We start from the raw sequence: 20,534 nt of genomic DNA on the forward strand, positions 1-20,534 counted from the left end.
CATTGGCATGTATGGACCCATTAATTTATTTCAGTGAACTTGTGCCATAAAACAGAACATGACCTGTCCAGAGTGTTGCCCCATGTTCACAGTGCCATACAGCAACCTGTGATAATACAAGGGGTGTTTGGGGCCATTACAATATAATGGGTCATTGTAATAGCCATGTAAAATTCAGCTAGCGCAGACAAAATGCAGATGTTAGTGTGAATGAAGTCTTACAGTGAAGAAGTCTTGTTGCTTCTAAAGAGTAACCCTTTTTCCTACAGAAGGAGGGAATTATCCCCTTGTCTCTTGTGAGGATTTTACACGGCCCAGCTTTTCCCCATATTTCTTGTATGGGCCATTTTTGTATTTATATAGGTTTATCATATCTCCCCTTAACCCCCTCTTCTCCAGACTAAACAGCGTTCTCTCCCTTAATGTCTCCTCATAACTGAGGTCTTCCCTGCACCTTATCTGGGATTAATGATTCACTTTTCATTTCACATTTTACTAGTATTTTAATATTTCCATGTGAGAGGTCTTGGAACAATAAGTTGATCATTATGGGTCTGGCTGCTTTTAGTGGCAGGGGGAGGGCTGTTTGGGGAACTGAAACATTATACAATGTAAGGTAAATCAAACAAAGACAAAGTGGGGTCCTCCAGAGAGACTAGGTGAGACCCCCTGAATTCACATCTGTATTAGTAATTCCCATTTTTCTACTCTGTAACCAACATCCACATGGTGGATCCCATTTTGCCTCCAACTATCACCCCTTTTGGGTCAGCATATTTATACTCATCATTGAATTGATGATGCACCGCCCTGCCCATTGCTCTTATGATTGGCCATAGGGTGGTCTGGACCTTACAAAGGGATGGCTTCAGGCTATATAATGTTGAGCACTCCAGGAAATTGGCTCCACGGCCGTTCTGAGCATAGACCAGAATACACCTTGATTTTTTTGTCCCGATAAACCTTTAACCATAGGGAAACGCGTCGGGTATGGTTTTCTTAGACATTTGGCTCCTGCTAACCGTCCTTGTTATTTGGTTACTCAAATTTTACTTTTTATTTCCTTGTCTAATGGGAATTACCTCCTGAGATTACAGTATTGTCCTTTTCAAAGCGCACACATACACACGGGTGAATCTAAAACTCCATCTCATGGGGCTTTTCTTAATTTATTTGTGGGCATAATAGAGTTTAAGGAACATTTTCCTGGCCCAATATCTCTTACTGGGAATTACCTTTTTGAGGTGATAGAGTATCATTCTTTTCAGAATGGGTCTGTACATCTGGGTGAAATCTGGAACTCTATCTCATGGGGCATTTCTATCATACTATTTTTTATGGGCATATTGTGATGATTTCTATTTTATGCCTAGTAACAATTGATTTTATAGCCATAATTTACAATCTAGAGAATATGAGAGCAGCATTTTTAGTAGCAATCTGCTTGAGAGAGAGTCGCACACATTTCCATCAGGTCTACACGATCTATTGTAGAGCGATCATTTTTGCTTGAAACTTATCTACGGTACATAACACAAGGGGTTATTAGAGGGGTTTCAGTCTTCTAGGCATGCGTAGTTGGGTCTGCCACCGGGCCTCAGGCAGAACTGACTGTGCATGCCCCATGACCACAAGAAAATGGCCGCTTACAACACAGTAAACTGTAAGCTGCCATTTTCTTGTGGCCACCTACACAGTAAGCTAGTGTAAGCGGCCATTTTCTTGTGGCCATGGGGCATGCGCAGTCGGTTCTGCCTTAGACACAATGGCAGAGCCAACTTTGCATGCCTAGCGGACTGAAACCCAGGACAGAAGAAGGCACAGGGAGAGGCCGTTCCAGAAGAAGATAGAGGCGGCACTGGAGATTTCTCTTGCAGCACTCAGGACACCCCCAATGTTGCGAGAGAACTCATTTGCATACTGAAGAAAACCAGGATATCTACCGAATGGTGGTGCGGAGAAGACTTCTAAAGGTAGGAGAAGAATAGCCTTCCTTAAGGCTATTCCTACATGTTAGTCAGAAAAAAGGGTATCCAATGATAGGATCCCTTAAAGGATAGGTGAAAACTGTGCTCCCCCCATCCCCTCCATTCATTACATGAACAAACATTTGTGACTATAAAGCCAGTACTCATTGGAAGGAGTTGTTACATTTTGCGTCCATGTAATAAGAAATCGTATGGAACGTATATATTGCCATCACTAGACGTATAGCAACATTTTTCACAAAACATGTCTTTCTAGATTTTTTCACCCCTACTTAAAGTTCAGTCTGTATTTTCAGAGTATTGCACGTTGTCTTGTAGAACGCATTGACAGCACATCATGTGACAAGGAAATTCAGAATACATGCAAAATGATCCTTCTCGTAAAACTTAGAAGTGATTTACTTCCCTGTTTTACGTTTCCTCAATTTCCACTAACAATATCGATTTTTCAGACGCTTGCTCTGCAATGTTATTAGCAACTACATCATGTGAATATCCCCATGATTTACTGCTGAGCAGCTTTCCCTCCATCATGTAACAGGGTAGGGGTCTGAAAGTGCAGCTTTCACATAGACGTACATATATGCTCAACAGAGGTTCTGTTTTTTACCAACTGTACAATTTTAGCAAACAGAAGTTGACGCTGGTGGTGCTAAAAAAGCGGAGAGTTCACGTTTGCTACATCTGTTCTTTAACTCTTTAATGACCACAGATGTACTATTACATCCTGGCCGCCTGGTACTTAATGCAAATAGACGCAATAGTATGTCTGGACATTAAGGGGTCTCCGTGTCATGCGACATGGGGATCTTAATAAAAAAATAAATAAAAAATTGCTGCTGTCCATGGCAGCAGGCAATCTTTGCATGCACACAGGGGAATTTGATATCCTTTCCCCCTATAACGTGGATCGCTGCTATTGGCCAGATCAGAATAAGACAGGCCAATAGTTCCTTACCTCTTTGCAGGGTAATAGATTTTATGGTGGCCCAAACAAATTTATATGGCCAACAATTCATAGAACAAAATGTCACCTCTTCATATGCTAGGCCCCATAGGTGGACCCCAGTAAATGCAGCAGAGAAGATGATTTTCTGGGTTCTTGTTCTGCATATGGGCATAGTGAATAAACCACAAATTTGACAGTATTGCAGTACAGATGCCTTGCATAACACTCCTATCCGTAGAATGGCTATGACCTGGTCACGTTTTGAAATGATCCTGAAATTTTTACACTATAATGATAATGCACAGTGCCCACCCCATGATACCCCAACTTTGACCACCTGTTCAAAGTCAGGCCACTCATTGACCACTTTAATGCCAAGTTTACAGCATCATACATCCCTGATCAGAACATTTCTATAGACGAGAATTTGATGAGTTTCAAAGGGAGGCTTAAATTCTACCAATAGCTGTCTACTAAAAGGGCGCGGTATGGCAATAAAATGTACCAACTGTGCAAGGGCAATTCAGGATATATTTAGGGTATGTCTAACTGCAATAGGAGGACACTGCAGTGCATCAGAATTCCATCACAGCATCCAACTCCTGATCAGGCCCAGATGAATGGGCTTAATCAGGAGGAAGTCTCGAGCCGTTGACCCCCGAGGCTGAATCTGTCACGGAATCCACGGCACGATCGAGCAGGAGGCTTCATTTTTCCATGTCCTGCTGTGATCTTTACCTCCCATTGAAAACAATTGGAGGTGGATTCTGGGAGGAATCCGCTCTGGATTCGGAGGCAAAATCTGCAGCAAATTCCTCTGTGTTAACAGACCCTTATAAGCTTAGAGGTTATGAAGGAAGGTACAAGAATTGAGCCCCCAGAATGTCCCCTAATCCTAGAAGTTAGTGAGAAAATAGTGAGGGATTTCCTATACCCATTGCTGGACCAGGGTTATCACTTATATATGGATAACTTCTACACCAGCATCCCACTCTTTAGGTGCGTGAGCGCCAAAGGAACTGCAGCTTGTGAGACAGTGCGCAACAATCAGAGGTCTCCCTAGGACACATATTGTGCAGCTCTTCAGAAGGGGTGAGAGTAGGGCTGTCTGCAATGAAATATGTTGTTGGTTAAGTATAAGGACAAGAAGTAGGCCCTTGTACTGAACATTATTCATGGCAATAGCAGCACCCTTGACCATCTATGTTGTACCAGTACCCTTACCCCCAAGCCGAGCTGCATCCTGGCATATAATAGGTACATGGGAGGGGTTGATCTAGTCCTGAAGCCATACAGAACCCTGGGGAAAAATAAGGGTGTGGTACAAAAAGCAGGTCGTGCACATTGCACTTTATAATGCTTACGTGCTATTATAATGTGCAGACAGGGAAGGAACTTTCCTTGAGCTTCAGGACATTATGACGACACTATAATTTGGGGACCTGGACAACACTTTCCTAGTGAAATTCCACAAACTGCAAAGAAGGGGAAGACCCAAAAAAAAGGTGCAGAGTATACTTCAAAAGGGTGAATAAGGAAAGACTCCATTTATTAGTGTGATACCTGACTTGTACATAAAGGATTGCTTCACATTGTTACACATATCCATGGATTATTAATTTTATAATTTATTTTCCCTGGTATATCACCTCCTTATACCGTTATCTACTCTGCACAGACTTAGCTTTTAACGTTTGTTTTGCAGTCATTTCTGTAAAATAAATTCATGTCATGCCAGTGGGGTCCAAATGTTTGCTATACCCATTGATAAAGTTTTTAAAGAGGATCTTTCATATCCCCATGTACCTGCGGTTATTCACTGCTGGAAAGCAAACATTGCGCTGAATTCATCTGTTGGGGTGGGGCTTTCCTCACTGTCCCGGGGCACATTACGGGAAAGCCGATGGTGCGCTGAATTCAGCAGACTGTCAGCTTTCTGGGGGTGTAATTTCCAAACTGAGGTCATTTGTTTCCACTGTTCGGGCACTTCAGGGCGTCAGGAGAAATTGCTTAAATAATGGATGTTTTTTCTCCTTTATCCCCTTGTGAAAATGAAAATTTTGGGGCTAAAGTGACATTTTATTGCAGAAAAACTTTTCATTTTCACATCTCAATGGTTACAAATTCTGTGAAACTCCTGTAGGGTCAAAGTACTCACCATGCCCAGTGATAAATTCATTGAGGGGTCTAGTTTAGAAAATGGGGTCACATTTTTAAGATTTCCACTATTTAGGCACCTTGGGGTCTCTGAAAATGCACCATGGTGCCTGAAACAAATTCCAGCAAAATCTGTCCTCTAAAAGCCAATCAGCGCTGCTTCCGCTCCGAGCGCTTTCACATGCCCTAACATCAGTACCAATAAATCTGGGGGATTGTCGTAGTCAGAAATTGTGTAATTGTGTAAACAAAATGTGGGTTGCAATTTTTCCTTTAACCCCTTTTTTAAGATAAAAAATATGGGGTTAAAGTGACATTTTATTGTAAAAAAAAGAAAAAAAAAATTCCAATCTCACTTACAAAATTCTGTGAAACCTGTAGGGTCAAAGTGCTAGCTATATACCTTGATAAATTACTTGCGGGATCTATTTTCCAAAATAGGGTTAATTATTTGAGGAGGGGTTATAGGGAGGAAAGGGATTTCCTCTGTTATGGCTCTGCAAATGCAACATGGTGCCTGAAAGAGATTCCAGCAAAATCTACCCTCCAAAATCCCAACAGCCCTCCTACTGTTCTTTACCCAATTGTGTCCATACATCAGTTTCCATACATCACATTACTTGTGAGATCATTTCACACTCAGGAGAAATTGCATAACAGATTGTGGAATGTATTTTCTTCTCTTACCCATTGTGAATGTGTAAACCTGGAAACTGTTTTTTTTTTTTTTTTTTTTTGGCACGGACACAAAGTCGGACATGCAGGAGTTTGTGCCTGTGCAAAAAAAAAAAAAAAAGGTTTCCAAATGAATGCGTTTTAGAGATGACCACCGGCAAGCCGTTCCCTGTCCAGTTTCCCCGGGGTTTAGGACCCCAGGGGGGACAGCGGTGGTAGTGTGAACGCCCCCTTACTGACAACTTTATTGTGAATTTATGTGTATAAATTATTAATATAGTATCAAGCTTTGATTTTCCTTTAAATACTTATACGCTACATTGTGTTTATTTAGTAGGGGGTTTTATGTGCTGTACAGAGATAGGAATTCTGTTGCAAGAAACATAATTCCCCAGGTTTTCCTTGGAAAAAAAGAAGCTGAATCTATTAACTTTCTAACTACAAGTACACTTTCTCAATACACAGACAAAATCCAACTACTTTTTTATAAGGAGATGTGACTTCTGCAGTTTAGGCAAGATTTGGGGCAGCCAGTGCAAGTAAACTTAGGAAAAATGTAATTCAGAGGTAGCAAAAGTGCAACCCATCAGTAAAGACCTAGGGAGCTGAGGAATCGCGGGAGCAGGGAAAATTAGGAAAAAGTATGGGGGGGTGTGACATTACCTGAGCATTACTTTTAAGTTGGAGGTATACTCTGAGAATTGTGGTTGTAAACTGGTTATCATACATTCAGTTTCTTTTGGAAATCTGACAAAGCATTAGAATTTTTCACAGACCTTTCTATACTTGCTAAAGTGAAAGAAACTCATATATGCCGACAACTAGGAGCTGACCTCTGAACCACCCAAGTCATTATATGTGGTAGAAAGAAAAACGAATTAACAAACCCACACATCCCATGGTAAGATCCTTTACAGATGCCGTCCTTTCTTAACTGGACAGATTAGTTCTCAAGTATGTGGAGAAAAATGATGGGGTTGAATGCTGAGACAATTCTCCATTGTGCTAGAAAATGTACATGCTGAGTAAAAGAAGATGCTGGTACAATAAGTAATACTAGCTGTAGTAAATAACATGGAGTGGATACTGCAGACTGTACAATGATGCATATTTAAAAACATTATAGGTATATAATGGTAACATATAAGAGAGTATAACACTAGTCCATACCTGTGACATTTGCGGTCGGACATTGATTTCGCTCAAATTGACACTATGAGGCATCAGGTTATTAAGCAGTTGGCAAAGGAGGACTCCATCTCGAAGTGCTTGAGCTAGGTCACATACTTGAGAGGTTTCCAGAGTTACCCGATGATTAGGAGGGAGAACACGGCAGTCAATAAGCCATCGAGCACAGTGCCTCCACGGCTCCATCGCCACCCTGGTGCCCAAGCAGGTGGGATGGGTAGTAAGATTTATAAAAAGAAAAAAAAGGTAACCGGCGATAACAGAGCAAACCCCCTTATTAAAAGATTCCAAATGCAGAAGTGAGAAGAGGTACAAAAGACAGCAGAAACTTCTGTGTGGAGGAGACTGGCAAGATATGATACCAGAGCAGACACCTCAGAGACACAAGCAGCCTCATCTATATCTCAGAGGACACTTCCGCTCTCTAATGAGGAAGAAACTCGTTTGACTTCCTCTTTTGTAAAGACACATCATAACTATGCATAAAGTATGCAGGCGTGACTAGATGTAGCCCGCTCATATATGTACTGGAGCAAACTGGCAGATCTGAAGGAAGTCACTTTATATGAGAAGGTTGAATTTACACTTTCGTATATGAACATATTATGTAGCCCATATTAAAGTTGAAAATCCCTCCATGACTAAAGGATTAATGTCTGCACTTACAGCATCAGATAGACTTATAATGCTGCTAGTTTGGGTCATCAGACCCATTGCCAGGGTGGGATTTGCGGTAGTATTATGAAAGTGTGAACCCAGCCTGTTGTTTAGGCACAGGTACAATATAATCCTACAAGATCAGAAAATATATTACATACAACTTATGTGTCTATGTAATAAAAAACAAGGCTAGGACAAATGAGAAAGGCATAGGGAATATGTTGTTACTGCAAGCAATTTTAATACAAAAGTGTTGTTGTTTAACAGTTCATTGGTACAGCATCAATTTCTGTAGCAAACTAATTGAGAAAAATCACACAGCAGCCTGGTTAGAACTGGATGTAATGACCGATAACAGGAGGGATCCATCCGAGCTCTAACACTTCCACCCTACAGGGTCGGTCTGTCAGAGGAAGCCAGCATACAAACGTGAGGAGGGAATTGTGCTGGTGAGTCCCACTTAATGGACACACAACTGTGAGTGTTTGTTACAAAAATGAACATGTCACACAAATTCTAAGTGGAATGACCATTAAATAATAAATAAGAAAAATCCTAAGCAGATAAATAAAACAATGTAGTTTACAATTAGAAAGTCAGCTGAATCTGGCATGAGTGCAAAATGGCTGTGGAGAAGCATACGCTAATCTATGCTGCACCAGGCTTGGAATTTATTGTCACGTGTGGCTGATCCCGCACTGTCCTTCTCAGCGGCAGTCGCTGCAAGAGACCATCTCTTTATCACATGGTCAAAGCAGGATGTGCAAGTGCTGTCAATTCAGAAAGACTAAATCTTATTAAAATCTCATGTCAGTCTCTGATCCCTCTGCAATTTAATAAAGGATAGTTCATATACAAAACAGAGGATTTCCATATTAAAGTTTAGTAGTGTTGCCTCAGGATGATAACCCTAACAAAAAGGGTCTCATACCCCACAAAATCAGACCTTTATCCACCTACTCTCCTGTTTTACACTCCTTCGTTCTACTAGAGTCCCTGAATCTTACCAGGAATTCACACAAGGCTTTGTATCTACAGAAATATTCACATGGAAGTAGTAACATACAAAAACAAAAGAAACAGATAAGGCAGTTATAAACATTTTTCCCGTATACATGTATAGACGATAGAAATTTCTCCACAGAGAATCAGCGTACATCCAGATGTACAGTGCATGATAGAAAATGTCATGGTCTGCCATGTTTATAGGCTATTTGCTCTTGTGCCAGAGATTTGCTTCAGTTAGGACTATCTTTTGGTGCCTGAAGTTTTAGGAGTGCTGGCAGTTTTCTTGGACATGGTGGGGATTTTAGAAGGTTTAGACAGTCCTCTGCGGGAGGGTCCGCCAGCAGCACTACTTTCTGAAGTGTCTGAACAGGCGGACTGTGTTTCCAGAAGGTCGAAGTCAGACGCATCACTCCCCCTGCGGCTGCTGGCACGGCTTCCTGCACGACTCCCAGCACGGCTGCCACTTTTCTTAGGGTCTACAATAAGAAGGTGTGAATGGTAATTGTGAGCAGTATATAATCAATCAATTTGCATACAGTATTCATGCTAAACATTTGCTATATATCTTCATTAACTTGACTGGTTAAAGGGGTTGTCTAACAAAGGAAAGAAAAGTGTAGAATGACATAACAGAACGTTCAGATTTCCTGCAGATATTTTGGCTCCAATTTCTGACATTGCCCAGTGACTCAATGGACTCCACTCTTTATATATGAAAGTGGGGGGATAAATTTACTATAACGCATGCCAGAAAACTGTTGCACGTTATACCGGAAATCTATAAGAGTCTCAATAAATACCACCTCCCCCCAGCTCCAAATCCAACTATGTTATCTTCTGGTAACAGGTAAGGGCATATATCCTACTATAAACTGGACAAATACCACAAAGGTGCCCTTTTGACATTTATCTGGCTGGTATGTTGTGCCAGTTTATTTTGTTACAACTGCATTGGAAAGAGTAGTCAAGGCATCCTGTGTATATAACCTTCACAGTAGCTCAGGGGTTAACCATATCCATTCTCACTGAACATGCATGATTTATGGAAATGGAAACTTACTGCAACATTGAAAGAAAAAAAAAAAAAATTCACATTTAAGGCGCATACACTATTCAACATGCAATAGTATTCTAGAAAATGACTTACCAGGTCGACCTGTTTTGGCACCAGAAGGGGTGGATCCAGATATGTCCCCTGTCAGGGAAGAGCGGCTTGTATGGATAGCAGCTTTCTTCATTTTACTGCTTTGTGCTGGCGTTACCTTAAAAATGGTGACAAATAATGAATGAGATGTAATTACTGCAATAAACAAGCCTGCCAGCACTTCTAGGTATTTGGCATGCTTGTTGAATAAAAGTGTATGCCGCTTTACTACAATCTACAGAACTATACACTCTAAGTCACTTCATATTCTCTAGGAATGATCTATCTTCAACTACATCATCACTTGGCACAACTTAAAGGGACACTAATATATGTGAAACTTGGAACATATAAATAGGCTTTAGGGTAAGATTTATACATATGTACAAGTTCAGATAACCTGGCACTAGAGATGAGCGAGTACTGTTCGGATCAGCCGATCCGAACAGCACGCACGCATTGAAATGAATGGACGTAGACGGCACGCGGGGGGTTAAAGAGGACCTTTCACCACTTTTGGGCACATGCAGTGTTATATACTGCTGGAAAGCTGACAGTGCGCTGAATTCAGCGCACTGTCGGCTTTCCCGATCTGTGCCCGGTGTAAAGAGCTTACGGTGCCGGTACCGTAGTGTTCTATGGTCAGAAGGGCGTTTCTGACCATTAGCCAGAGACATCCTTCTGCCTCACGGCGCCTATCGCGCTGTGCTGTGGAGCGGTGAGGAACGACCCTCCCTCTGCTCACACAGCTCGTCCATAGACGAGCATTATCAGGAGCGGGAGGGGGGAGTTCCTCCCCGCTCCACAGCACAGCGTGATTGGCGCCGCGAGGCAGAAGGACGTTCCTGGCTAACTGTCAGAAACGCCCTTCTGACCATAGAGCACTACGGTACCGGCGCCGTAAGCTCTTTACACCGGGCACAGATCGGGAAAGCCGACAGTGCGCTGAATTCAGCGCACTGTCAGCTTTCCAGCAGTGTATAACACTGCATGGGCCCAAAAGTGGTGAAAGGTCCTCTTTAAGCAGCCGGCCGGCGTCAAAGCGGAAGTACCAGGTGCTTCCATTCATTTCAATGCGTGCATGCTGTTCGGATCGGCTGATCCGAACAGTACTCGCTCATCTCTACCTGGCACCTTTTACTAGCCAGCTAAGAGTAAAGCTTCACTGTGCTAGTCTATTTTACCCTAGTTTGTTGTCAAACTACTTGAGATGTTCTTCTATAGATTGCAACATGAATAGAAGTTTTGCTGTGTATAGCTCTCTCTTATACATACTCATATTATTAGTTACACTAGTTAGGTCTATGTACATCCTGAAGACTAACATCAGGGCTGGCCATACACAACAGATACCGCTCTTCCTATTTTCCCTAAGGAATCGATGCTCAGCTCTCAATAGGAGTAGGGGAGTAAGCTGCTGCTGGACAACTCTGGCAGAACATATGGATATGGCATGGTGAATTACAACATGTCCAACCCACTTCTCTCCCAACTTCTACGGTCGGAGAAGAGGGAAAGTCTATAGAAGATTTTAGTATAGATCTCGTCCATATAAATGTTACCAGACTGGATGCCAGCTATCTGCCATCTTACTGGCTTCTTAACTTCTGGTTACTGGTATTTTGGCTTCTCTAATCCATCTAGGAATTTCTTGGCTGTTGTACCATAAATGCATACTGCAAATGATTTATCATATGTGAGTACCGGAAATCTTAATTCTGTAGTGGTGTGTATAAGCAAACATTCCAGATTACTAAAATAAGAAGTGTGTTTATCACAGTCCATACAAATAAATGACCATGTCCTGTGAACGTTTACCATCAAACTGTGCTGTTAAAGTGACATTCATGAGCAGGCATGCAATCTTAACATACATTTAATCATTTTCTAATGATATTTTGAGTCAGCACCAATCTGAAAGAATTAAGATTAAGAATTTGCAGAAATCTTAGTGTAATTAAGTCATGCATTAATACTGGAGGACAAAAACTGCATGGTAACTTTAGTAGAGACTTTTTTTTTTTTTTTTTAGTTTTTCAACCAGTGTCATCATGCCTTAATCCTCACGTATTAGAAGAAAATCAATCAAAAATGGGAAAGATTTATTAGGATAATGACACAAGTAATTCTCATCCATTCCAAAGACAATAGTTAGTTTAATTCTGGAAAACATGACGAGGAAGATGTTAGCAGGAAGATGGCTCTTGGAAAGGGTGGAGGCTCTACTGCAGAGGACCATACTCTACCTCACATGATGGGATCTGGTAGTCTGGGTATTCGGAGCCCCTAGGGGGCGTGCCAGCCTTGCTGTTTACAAGCCAGGGCTTCTCGTAACAGCGAGATGGCTGCTGTGGAGTCTGCAACAGGGGCAAGGGCACACAGGACGAATGAGGGAAGCGAGCGAAGATGAAGAAGGGTGATGAGTTGTCACAAAAATGCAAACAAAAAAATACATCTAAAACAAAATCTGAACAAAAGGACTAAAACAGACACTCATATCATATAAGACAACATTTAATGACAGAAAACATTCAATTAAAGGGATATTCTCAGTGTAAATATGTATTGTGTATTCAAGCATATGTCATAAAGGTCTAATAGATGTTAGATCCCAGCCCTTGGACCCTTTATTTTCCATTTAATGGGCCTACTCTGGCACAATGTCTTGAATGAAGTCGTATCAGCAACAGACCTATATTCTGGACTCACATAGAAATGAATGGAGACATCTACACAGTGGTCAAAGCAGGCAGGACCCTTGTTATCTAGACAGGTGTTAGTCATGGTGTGTTTGCACCTATCAGAAGTTAACCCTTTTAAAACCTAACTTTCTCTTTGAGGCTCAGATACATTTCTTGACTTAACCCCCAAACTTTCTGCTGTTTAAGAATTCCACTCTCCAGTGTTTTTTATATGTTCTTATTGTTTTTATCTGTCTCAGTGACAATGTTTATGTGCCTCATGTTATTCTCTTCTCTCTCATCATCTTCTTCTCAGGTCATAGGTTAAGAAAGAAAAGGGGCAGTGAGTCAAGTAACAACTTTAAAATCAGACTACACCTAAGTTTGTTTGCAGTCTGTACCCATAGAGACCCAAACATGTCAGTACAACACTAACAAACTCTTTTTAAAAAGTTGCACGTAAATCTTAGTCTGTTTAGTTCAACACATGGATTCTTGCATGACCCTTAAATTCAAGATCCCACTCCTCATCCCAAATCAAAAACAGAAATATCTAGAGGGCTTTAACATTTTGAATCTAGTACTTCATGCATAAAAGGCAAAGCTGGGGAAGTTGTATTGCATATACACACTGACAAATGAGAACACAGCAAAGTAGAAGACGCTGCCCTTTGTACTTTGTGTGGCATCCCACAACACATATGCTAATGTCAGAATACCAAATATGCACATAACTTACTTTTGAACCACTCGCAGGAGTAGCAGGTGAGGACGGGACGGATGTACAGCTATGATTACTCTGGCTGGCACTGGAGCTGGACCTAGTAGGAGAGGCAGTCCTGGAAGACGGTTTTGACCTTCGCCCTCTTGACCTGAAGGGGGTCATTCCCTGGGAAACCCCCTCGGGTAGTATAAACTTCTCTCGTAGCTCGAGATTAGTCCTTCCCCTTGCTGATTAAAATAAGAACATTATAGGTTACATCTATAATAACCTTGTCACTTGCAAGCAAGACGCAAAAAGATTATAAAAAAGCAACACGCAAATTAAGGTTAGTAAAACAAGTCCATATATAGCCAGCAAACATAGGTTTAGTTGGGTTGTTAAGAGTCAAATATCTGAGAAGCGACACGCTTTGTTATGTAACTCTTGCATGAGTTCAGGGCAAGCATAGTTATTTGGATCTTACACCTTATTCATGTAAAGGTATAGAATCATTCATATCTATACCATATATACATCAACTATACGGCAAAGCAACATCGCTGGTGATGGATACCCCAGCGATTGGAGGCTAATCTCCTGTTCTGTGCCTAGGGGATAAATGTTAGCTAACATTTTGCGTGTTTTGCCATCCATGGTGCCATGCTGCTCTCACTTTCTCAGCTGATGCCACCTTAAGTTTTGGCAAACAGAGCAGAGTCATGTTAGAGACTGGTTGCCAGGGACGAAGAAAAATAGAAAAAGGTTTCCACATAGGTAGTCGTACATTATTTAAAGGGGTTTTCCCATCTTAGTGTTTCTCCTTCTCTCCTGTCTCCTCTGTGTATGTACAGCTCAGGCCAGCAGTGTGCTCCTAGCTTGAAATTTACATACAGAGATAACAGTCACCCCTCTTCTAGCCCTTACCAGGGCTCAGCAGGTAAAGGCACTTTCCAGAGCCATAAGCTGTCAATCAAAGTAAAGAGAAGAGAACAGAGCTGGCCGGGAACAGGGAGTCGGCTGACCACTGTAGTGTCTGACAAACAGAGCAAGATAGATAAAGCAATGCATTGGCTAAAACACTTTAGTCAGCTGAAGATAAAAGTTGAAATATGATCCTGGAGATGGGAATACCCCTTTAAGCCTTTAGCACAAGAGAGAATTGTCACTGAACTTGAGGGAAGAGAAAGGGCAAGTCAACTTAGCAGGACAAGAGAACATGGCAGCGATGTAACAAAGTTGCAGTAACAATGCAGTCTGTACCTCTTCACTCTGGAGCTCAATCCTACACAGAATTTATGCCTCATGCTCAAGCACAATGTCAAGTGCGATAGCTGGTGCAAAAATGTCTGGAGCTTAAAGCTTGTGCTTTCATGACAGACACTCTCTTAATATCTTTAAGGCCCTGTCACTGGTCCTACACTAGTTTTTTGGTGGATTACATTTTTGCAGCATAGAAGATGCTCAAAAGTCACAAGCACATTGCTGGGAGTAAACAAGGATGTGCTGCAGACAATACTGGAACTATATGGGGGAGAAAAGATCAGACTATTGATCGATCGGGTAAACACAGACCCAATAATTGCTGTAACTTGATGCTGAACGACATCCTGTATGCTGTCAACTGGCACTTATTAAATGCTAATACTTGGCCCATGTAAATGGGCTCTTACTTTGCTTCCTTGTAATCAGATTTAGAGACTCTTTGTAACGTGATCCCAAAATACTAATTCCAAGTGGAGATATGGAGTGGGGGCTCCCCAGAATATATAGTTCCTTGCTAGAACAGGTAAAACATATTGCTCGATATAACAATAAGCACATCTACAAATAAAAAGGTGCGGTTACCCAAACCTATGGATGAGACGGAATCGGTTCTCTTTAATTTAGTCCCTTGATGAACTAAGCAGGATAAAGAGGTGCAGAGGAAAGAAATGGACATGATGTAAGGCATGCAAAATGTACAGCCAAACCAAGATTCTCTATCAAGATTAAGGTTTAAATGGGGTCAATGTGCAGACAAATCATATCCTGAAGGAACAGAAATATGTTATGAAGAGAAGCAGAGGCCATAAAACACCAGATCCTAGATTAGGTCAGTGAATACATGCAGTACATGCACTATTACAATAACAGATAAACCCTCTTCAGATACGGTACGCTCCATGCAGCAGGCAAATTAACAAACCAAACAGGAACCAAACCAACTCCCCAAGTGTCCAAAATGATACCATACTGCGCCCTGGTGGCGGGATGGCAGTAGGTAGACTTAAGTTTCCTTTTAACCACGATTGTTGCACAGATCTGCGCAATAATAGATTGGGGCAGATTTATGAAAGTGTCTAAAAGAAAACCATAAGCAACCAATCACAGCACTGCTTTAATTCCTTGTAGTGCTGCTTCGTAATGATAATTGGTTGCCATGACAAAATTTTTTTTTTTTTTTTTCATTTAGACAGTTTCATAATTCTGTCTAACTGTGTCCAAGCAGCAATACGATGGGTGATGTTTGACACAGTAAAGATCACCTATTGGTACAGTACTTGAAGATGGCGGGAGCAGTAACTTACTTATTACATCTGGAAGACTGTGTGACTAGCAACTGGAACACCTGCCCCTACCCATAAACCCAAAACCACTACTATGAGTCAGGCAACAGTTGACACTGTTCATATCAGAATTTTAACAAATATATAGTGTGCATGGCTGGTTTAAATGACTTTTAAGCCAAGATTCTGTAGAAATCCATTGGGTTGAGAATGTAGACATGCCATGTTTGGAACCCTGCTGGACAATGGAAATGTAAAGAAGAGACCATTTGTTTGGTACCATGAAAATAAGACTACTACACGCAGAATTCCAACCATGATACGTCACCCATTATTGGACTATTTCCGTATCTAGTCTAGATGAATTGGTTAATACGCTTATTTGCTTTCCTGTGTACCAGAAATCCTCATTCTTTTGTAAGCACGTAGCTGATTTTAGGCCAGTGATACACTAACACCACCTTGGTAGAACTGGATGCAAGCTTGCTAGATGGAGAACACAACTGTATATCAATGTTGAAGAAATACCATACAGAAAACCTTTACAAATGTACACACTGCATGACCAATCTGCCTAAAAAAATATTATTTTGAAAGTTTTAACTACTTGCTAAAATAAAAAAACATATTGCATAAATAAATAGGGTTACATTGTGAGTAGCAGAAATTTTTTACCTCGGCAAGGATCGTTTTTCACCAAAAATTCATCTAGAGCCATCCAGCCTCCTCCAACTCGTACCATCACCGTGCTGCGCAATATACGTACTAAGCGCAACTGCTGAGAATCTCCAAACTGTGAAAACCAAGAAACTGGTCATTTAAAGCAGAAAATCTCAAGATCCAGGTACAAGTCACCCAATTATCAGTATAGACATATATAGATAAATATATATGTCAATATGTGTCTGTTTATAGATTCATAGTATAAAATGAATCTGAGTGTGCACAGGCACATATTACCAATGAATTTTGCTGCAGATCTGGGGAATAAGCCTCAGCCTTAGAACACACTGGATCAAGGGTTGCCAATTTTACAATAATTCCAAAAAGGGGGCACCCCCACTAAGTAGGATAAAACGTAACCTTTATTTATAATATTTTTTTTAAAAAATTAAAATACCCCAACACAGTATTCGGCCCCTATAATTCTTGCAAAGGGCATATGTGTAAGTGTGTCTATCCACTCTACAGATTGAATAAGAGTGAATTAAATTCCTCCCAGACTCACAGGGTGTGTTTCTAACAAATGCTTCACACGTCTCCCTGTGACTGAGATTACACTTGCTGCACACTATATACCTCTCATCCAGCAAACCAGAGGACAGTCTATAGAGTGTTAACACTGATTACAATGTGTCGTTTGCATTAACCCCACAATACTATTTGAAGCTGTACACTGGTGAATAAGGATTTGAGTGTGATAGCTGCAGCTTGATATTGAATAAACAAGACTTCCCTATTGTCTGTAGATATTTACAACGTGGAGCAAATCCCATTAACACACAAACACAGCCCACAATCTAGCAGTTCATTTAAACTGATAGGTAGTCACTAATCTGTGATCCCTAATCTCAGGCTGAAGCTAAAGCTCATTGATAACCCAGAGCCTCAGTGTTCACTGCTGACTTTTGTTCAGGATCACAGCAAGTTTTTCACACCTATAGTGTGTCTAATCTACATTGTCTCAACGCGTTTCTTTTGTTCTAAATCATCAGGAGACATTCTCAAACACCCTGCCTATGATAACAGGCTATGGCTACCTAACACCCTAAACAATGTAGTGGTGTGCGGTCAAAACCGCAGTTCTCAGGACCCTGATGGTGGGTCCTGATCCTTCATAGAGGCTTGCCCTTTGCAAGAATTATAGGGGCCGAATACTGTGTTGGGGTATTTTAATTAAAAAAAAATATATTATAAATAAAGGTTACGTTTTATCCTACTTAGTGGGGGTGCCCCCTTTTTGGAATTAGAATAAGCCTCAGCCCTCAAAGCTTTATATTCAGCAACAGCAGTTTAATCACCAATGATATCCAGGAAAATCTGGCTATAAATTACAAGAAGCTTGCCATTCTCCCATGATCTACTAGGGTGTGAGTATAAAGCATCCACAACCCTCCATCCTTAATTTGTATGATTAGTTATGGAAATGGAGTTAGTTGTCCCAATCAGACATAGTCCCAAAAAGGAATTTAGTAACATTACTAAATTATGGTAAGTTGAGACCCGATTACATGCTTATGCAGCTGTCCGGCTAGTGGGCTCCTGTAAGATCTATGTCCCAGTGGTAGTTTATAACTTCAGGGGGAACTTTTACTATGACTTTATCACTTTTTGCAGTAAAAAGTTCCCAGGATTAGAGCTTTATGGGACATCTCACAAGAAGGTTCCAATCACCTTTAGCTGTGATGAAGATCATGAATAGCATGTAGCTATGCAAACACCTCAGAAATAATACAGCTGTTCATTCTGACATGCAGACCCATTCACACATCAAAGAGCATCCACATTAAGCACTGTGGGTTTATTTGCGTGACAGGTAGGTCTGTATACATCTCCTAAACAGCTTAGATAAATCTATAGTTACATTATCACGACAAGAGAAAAAAATGAATCAATTTAGTATGGAAGCATGTGATTATTGGGCAGAAAAGCAGCAGCATCAGTATGCACTGTACCTGATTCCCTAGGAAGAACTATGTGAGAAAGCACAAGGAGAAAGAAAGAAAGAAAAATCTTTAGTGAAACATTGACAGCAATAACAGAACTGCATATTAGTGACATAAAAAAGATACTGCACTAGCTAAGATTGGGTTCCCATTTGCATCAGAATCTATGTTTAGAGCCTCCGTCGGTGTCTGCTGGAAATTGCTGGACAAAAAAAAAAAAAAAGTCCCGCAAGTCCGACTTTTTCGTTTACTAGTTTCAGTTTAAAAAACCCCCAAAACAAAACAAAAAACAAAAGATGGACATGCAACAGATGTGATGGACGCCAACATAGTCAATGGGGTCTCTTGGGCTCTGTTCATGTCCATAATAGAATGGATCCAGTAGTGTCTGTTTTTCCATTCTTCTGATCCTCTGACAGACCAGAAGAACAGCAGGACATACTCAGGTGTGAACCTAGCATAAAGTGTAAATACTACAGACTAGAGCATTGCCTTCTTAGGCTTGGTCCATGATTAAACACAAATTGAGATCGTACAAAAATAGTTTTTCAGTAAAAATCATTACAACAAAAAAAAATGCACTTTTGTCTAGATAGTGCAATTGTTATGGCAGCCCCATTTGTTCATTCATTCCCTATTAAAATGTCTACCTATTCTACCTATTATGTCTGATACTGGTAGACACACATGCCTAGCAGTTCAGTCCCATCCGTGGCAGAGTGATTCCTATTTCCTAGTGCACAGAACAGACAATAACAATTTGCACAATAGAAACGTCTTTATAAGCAATGGACACACGAGGTGAACATTCTGCAAAGAAAATAAAAACACCAGGGTGCGTCATAACAAGCACGCAACAGCAAAATCTAGATACAGTAGCATTATTTCTTGTGATCTAACAGAAGAATATTACATTCAATCGCACATTGGGTAACCACTTTAAATTGTGGTTCACATTACCAATTGGAAATCATTTTGTTAATTTTTGGAAGCTGGATTACCCCTTTATCTGCAAATACATCCACAGCAGTGCTAACTAGTCACTGTTCCCTTGTGCAACCTTTGCTTTATTTTACTTTGCTCCTTGTGGCATTGTTATTTACATGTAGTAAATCTGTGGACAAACTACATTCTCCATGATTCATCTGCCTGTTCTCACTTTGTTTGTACCCCTCGCTTCTCTACTCTCCCTGACGTGAAAATAAATCAGATAAACGAAGCAATAGCATATATGTTAGGAAGTCTTTTGTGTTGATGCATCCTGTTATTTGGACCATATTTTAAAAAACCCAAAAAGAAACCCAAAACAAAACAGAACCCCACCGCCCCCCCCAATAAAAAAACAACAAACAAACTGGATGACCCCTTTAATTTTAGTTACAATTAGACTGAAAGACATAAGATAATAAGTGTTACAAAAAATGTTGAAGAATTCACAGTATTCACAAAGAAACAAACTTTGCTCACCCTGTATTTATTCTCCCCAATCTGTTCCACCTGGAATCTCTTTGCACATTTGCATTGTGCCACTTGCCGGGTGACCTTTAAAGGAGTAAGTCATGGATATGAGTACTGGCAAATAAGGCTACTAGAAAGCTACTGTTTCCTTGACAAGGGAAAAGAATGGCCTACCTCATCCTCAATTTTATCTGCATCAGTAGTTGGTCGATAAGCATCTTTATTGGGATGAAGGGCAGCTACAAATTCATAATAATCGATATATCCATCACCATCTCGGTCAAAGATATCAGCTACAGCTGTCATTTCAAGTTTTGTGGTTGGAAATTCTACAAAAGACATTAGAAATTAAGTAAAGGAATAACGAGGATGAACTTTAAAAAGAGGTTTGCTCAACCGTAATAAATATTTAATATTGATGACCTATCCACAGGAGAATTCATCAGTATCTGATCTGTGGGGGTCCGACACCTGGACCACACACAGATAAACTGCTTCAGCAGTCTCCAGGTGTTGGAAACTGCTGCACTGGATTGGGTGCGTATGCAATCTGCTCCTGATTGAGTAATACTAGCAGAGTTGTCCACTGTAAAGCAGCAGTTGATTCAGGAAATTGCAGCTCTGATCCCATTACTTGAATAGGAGCACACTGCCCACACTCCCCGCCCCACTGGAGCAGCTTCTGGCACAATGAGGCTGTTGCACTAACAG

General features: G+C 40.8%; 1 protein-coding gene across 1 annotated transcript in view; it reads right to left on the reverse strand.

Annotated features, from left to right (window-relative positions):
* Window positions 1-7,834: 7,834 nt before the first annotated feature.
* Window positions 7,835-20,534, reverse strand: part of LOC142188734 (microtubule-actin cross-linking factor 1, isoforms 6/7-like) — a 48,348-nt gene continuing 35,648 nt past the window's right edge. The window contains exons 35-40 of the mRNA XM_075261972.1: window positions 19,998-20,152; window positions 19,833-19,907; window positions 16,375-16,492; window positions 13,190-13,401; window positions 9,773-9,887; window positions 7,835-9,101 (exon numbers count right to left, since the gene is read on the reverse strand). Of these exons, the coding sequence (XP_075118073.1) occupies window positions 8,866-9,101; window positions 9,773-9,887; window positions 13,190-13,401; window positions 16,375-16,492; window positions 19,833-19,907; window positions 19,998-20,152 (911 nt within the window). The 3' untranslated portion in view covers window positions 7,835-8,865. The remainder of the gene's footprint in view (window positions 9,102-9,772; window positions 9,888-13,189; window positions 13,402-16,374; window positions 16,493-19,832; window positions 19,908-19,997; window positions 20,153-20,534) is intronic.

This window comes from Leptodactylus fuscus, unplaced genomic scaffold, assembly GCF_031893055.1.
Source record: "Leptodactylus fuscus isolate aLepFus1 unplaced genomic scaffold, aLepFus1.hap2 HAP2_SCAFFOLD_706, whole genome shotgun sequence".
Lineage (NCBI taxonomy): Eukaryota > Metazoa > Chordata > Amphibia > Anura > Leptodactylidae > Leptodactylus > Leptodactylus fuscus.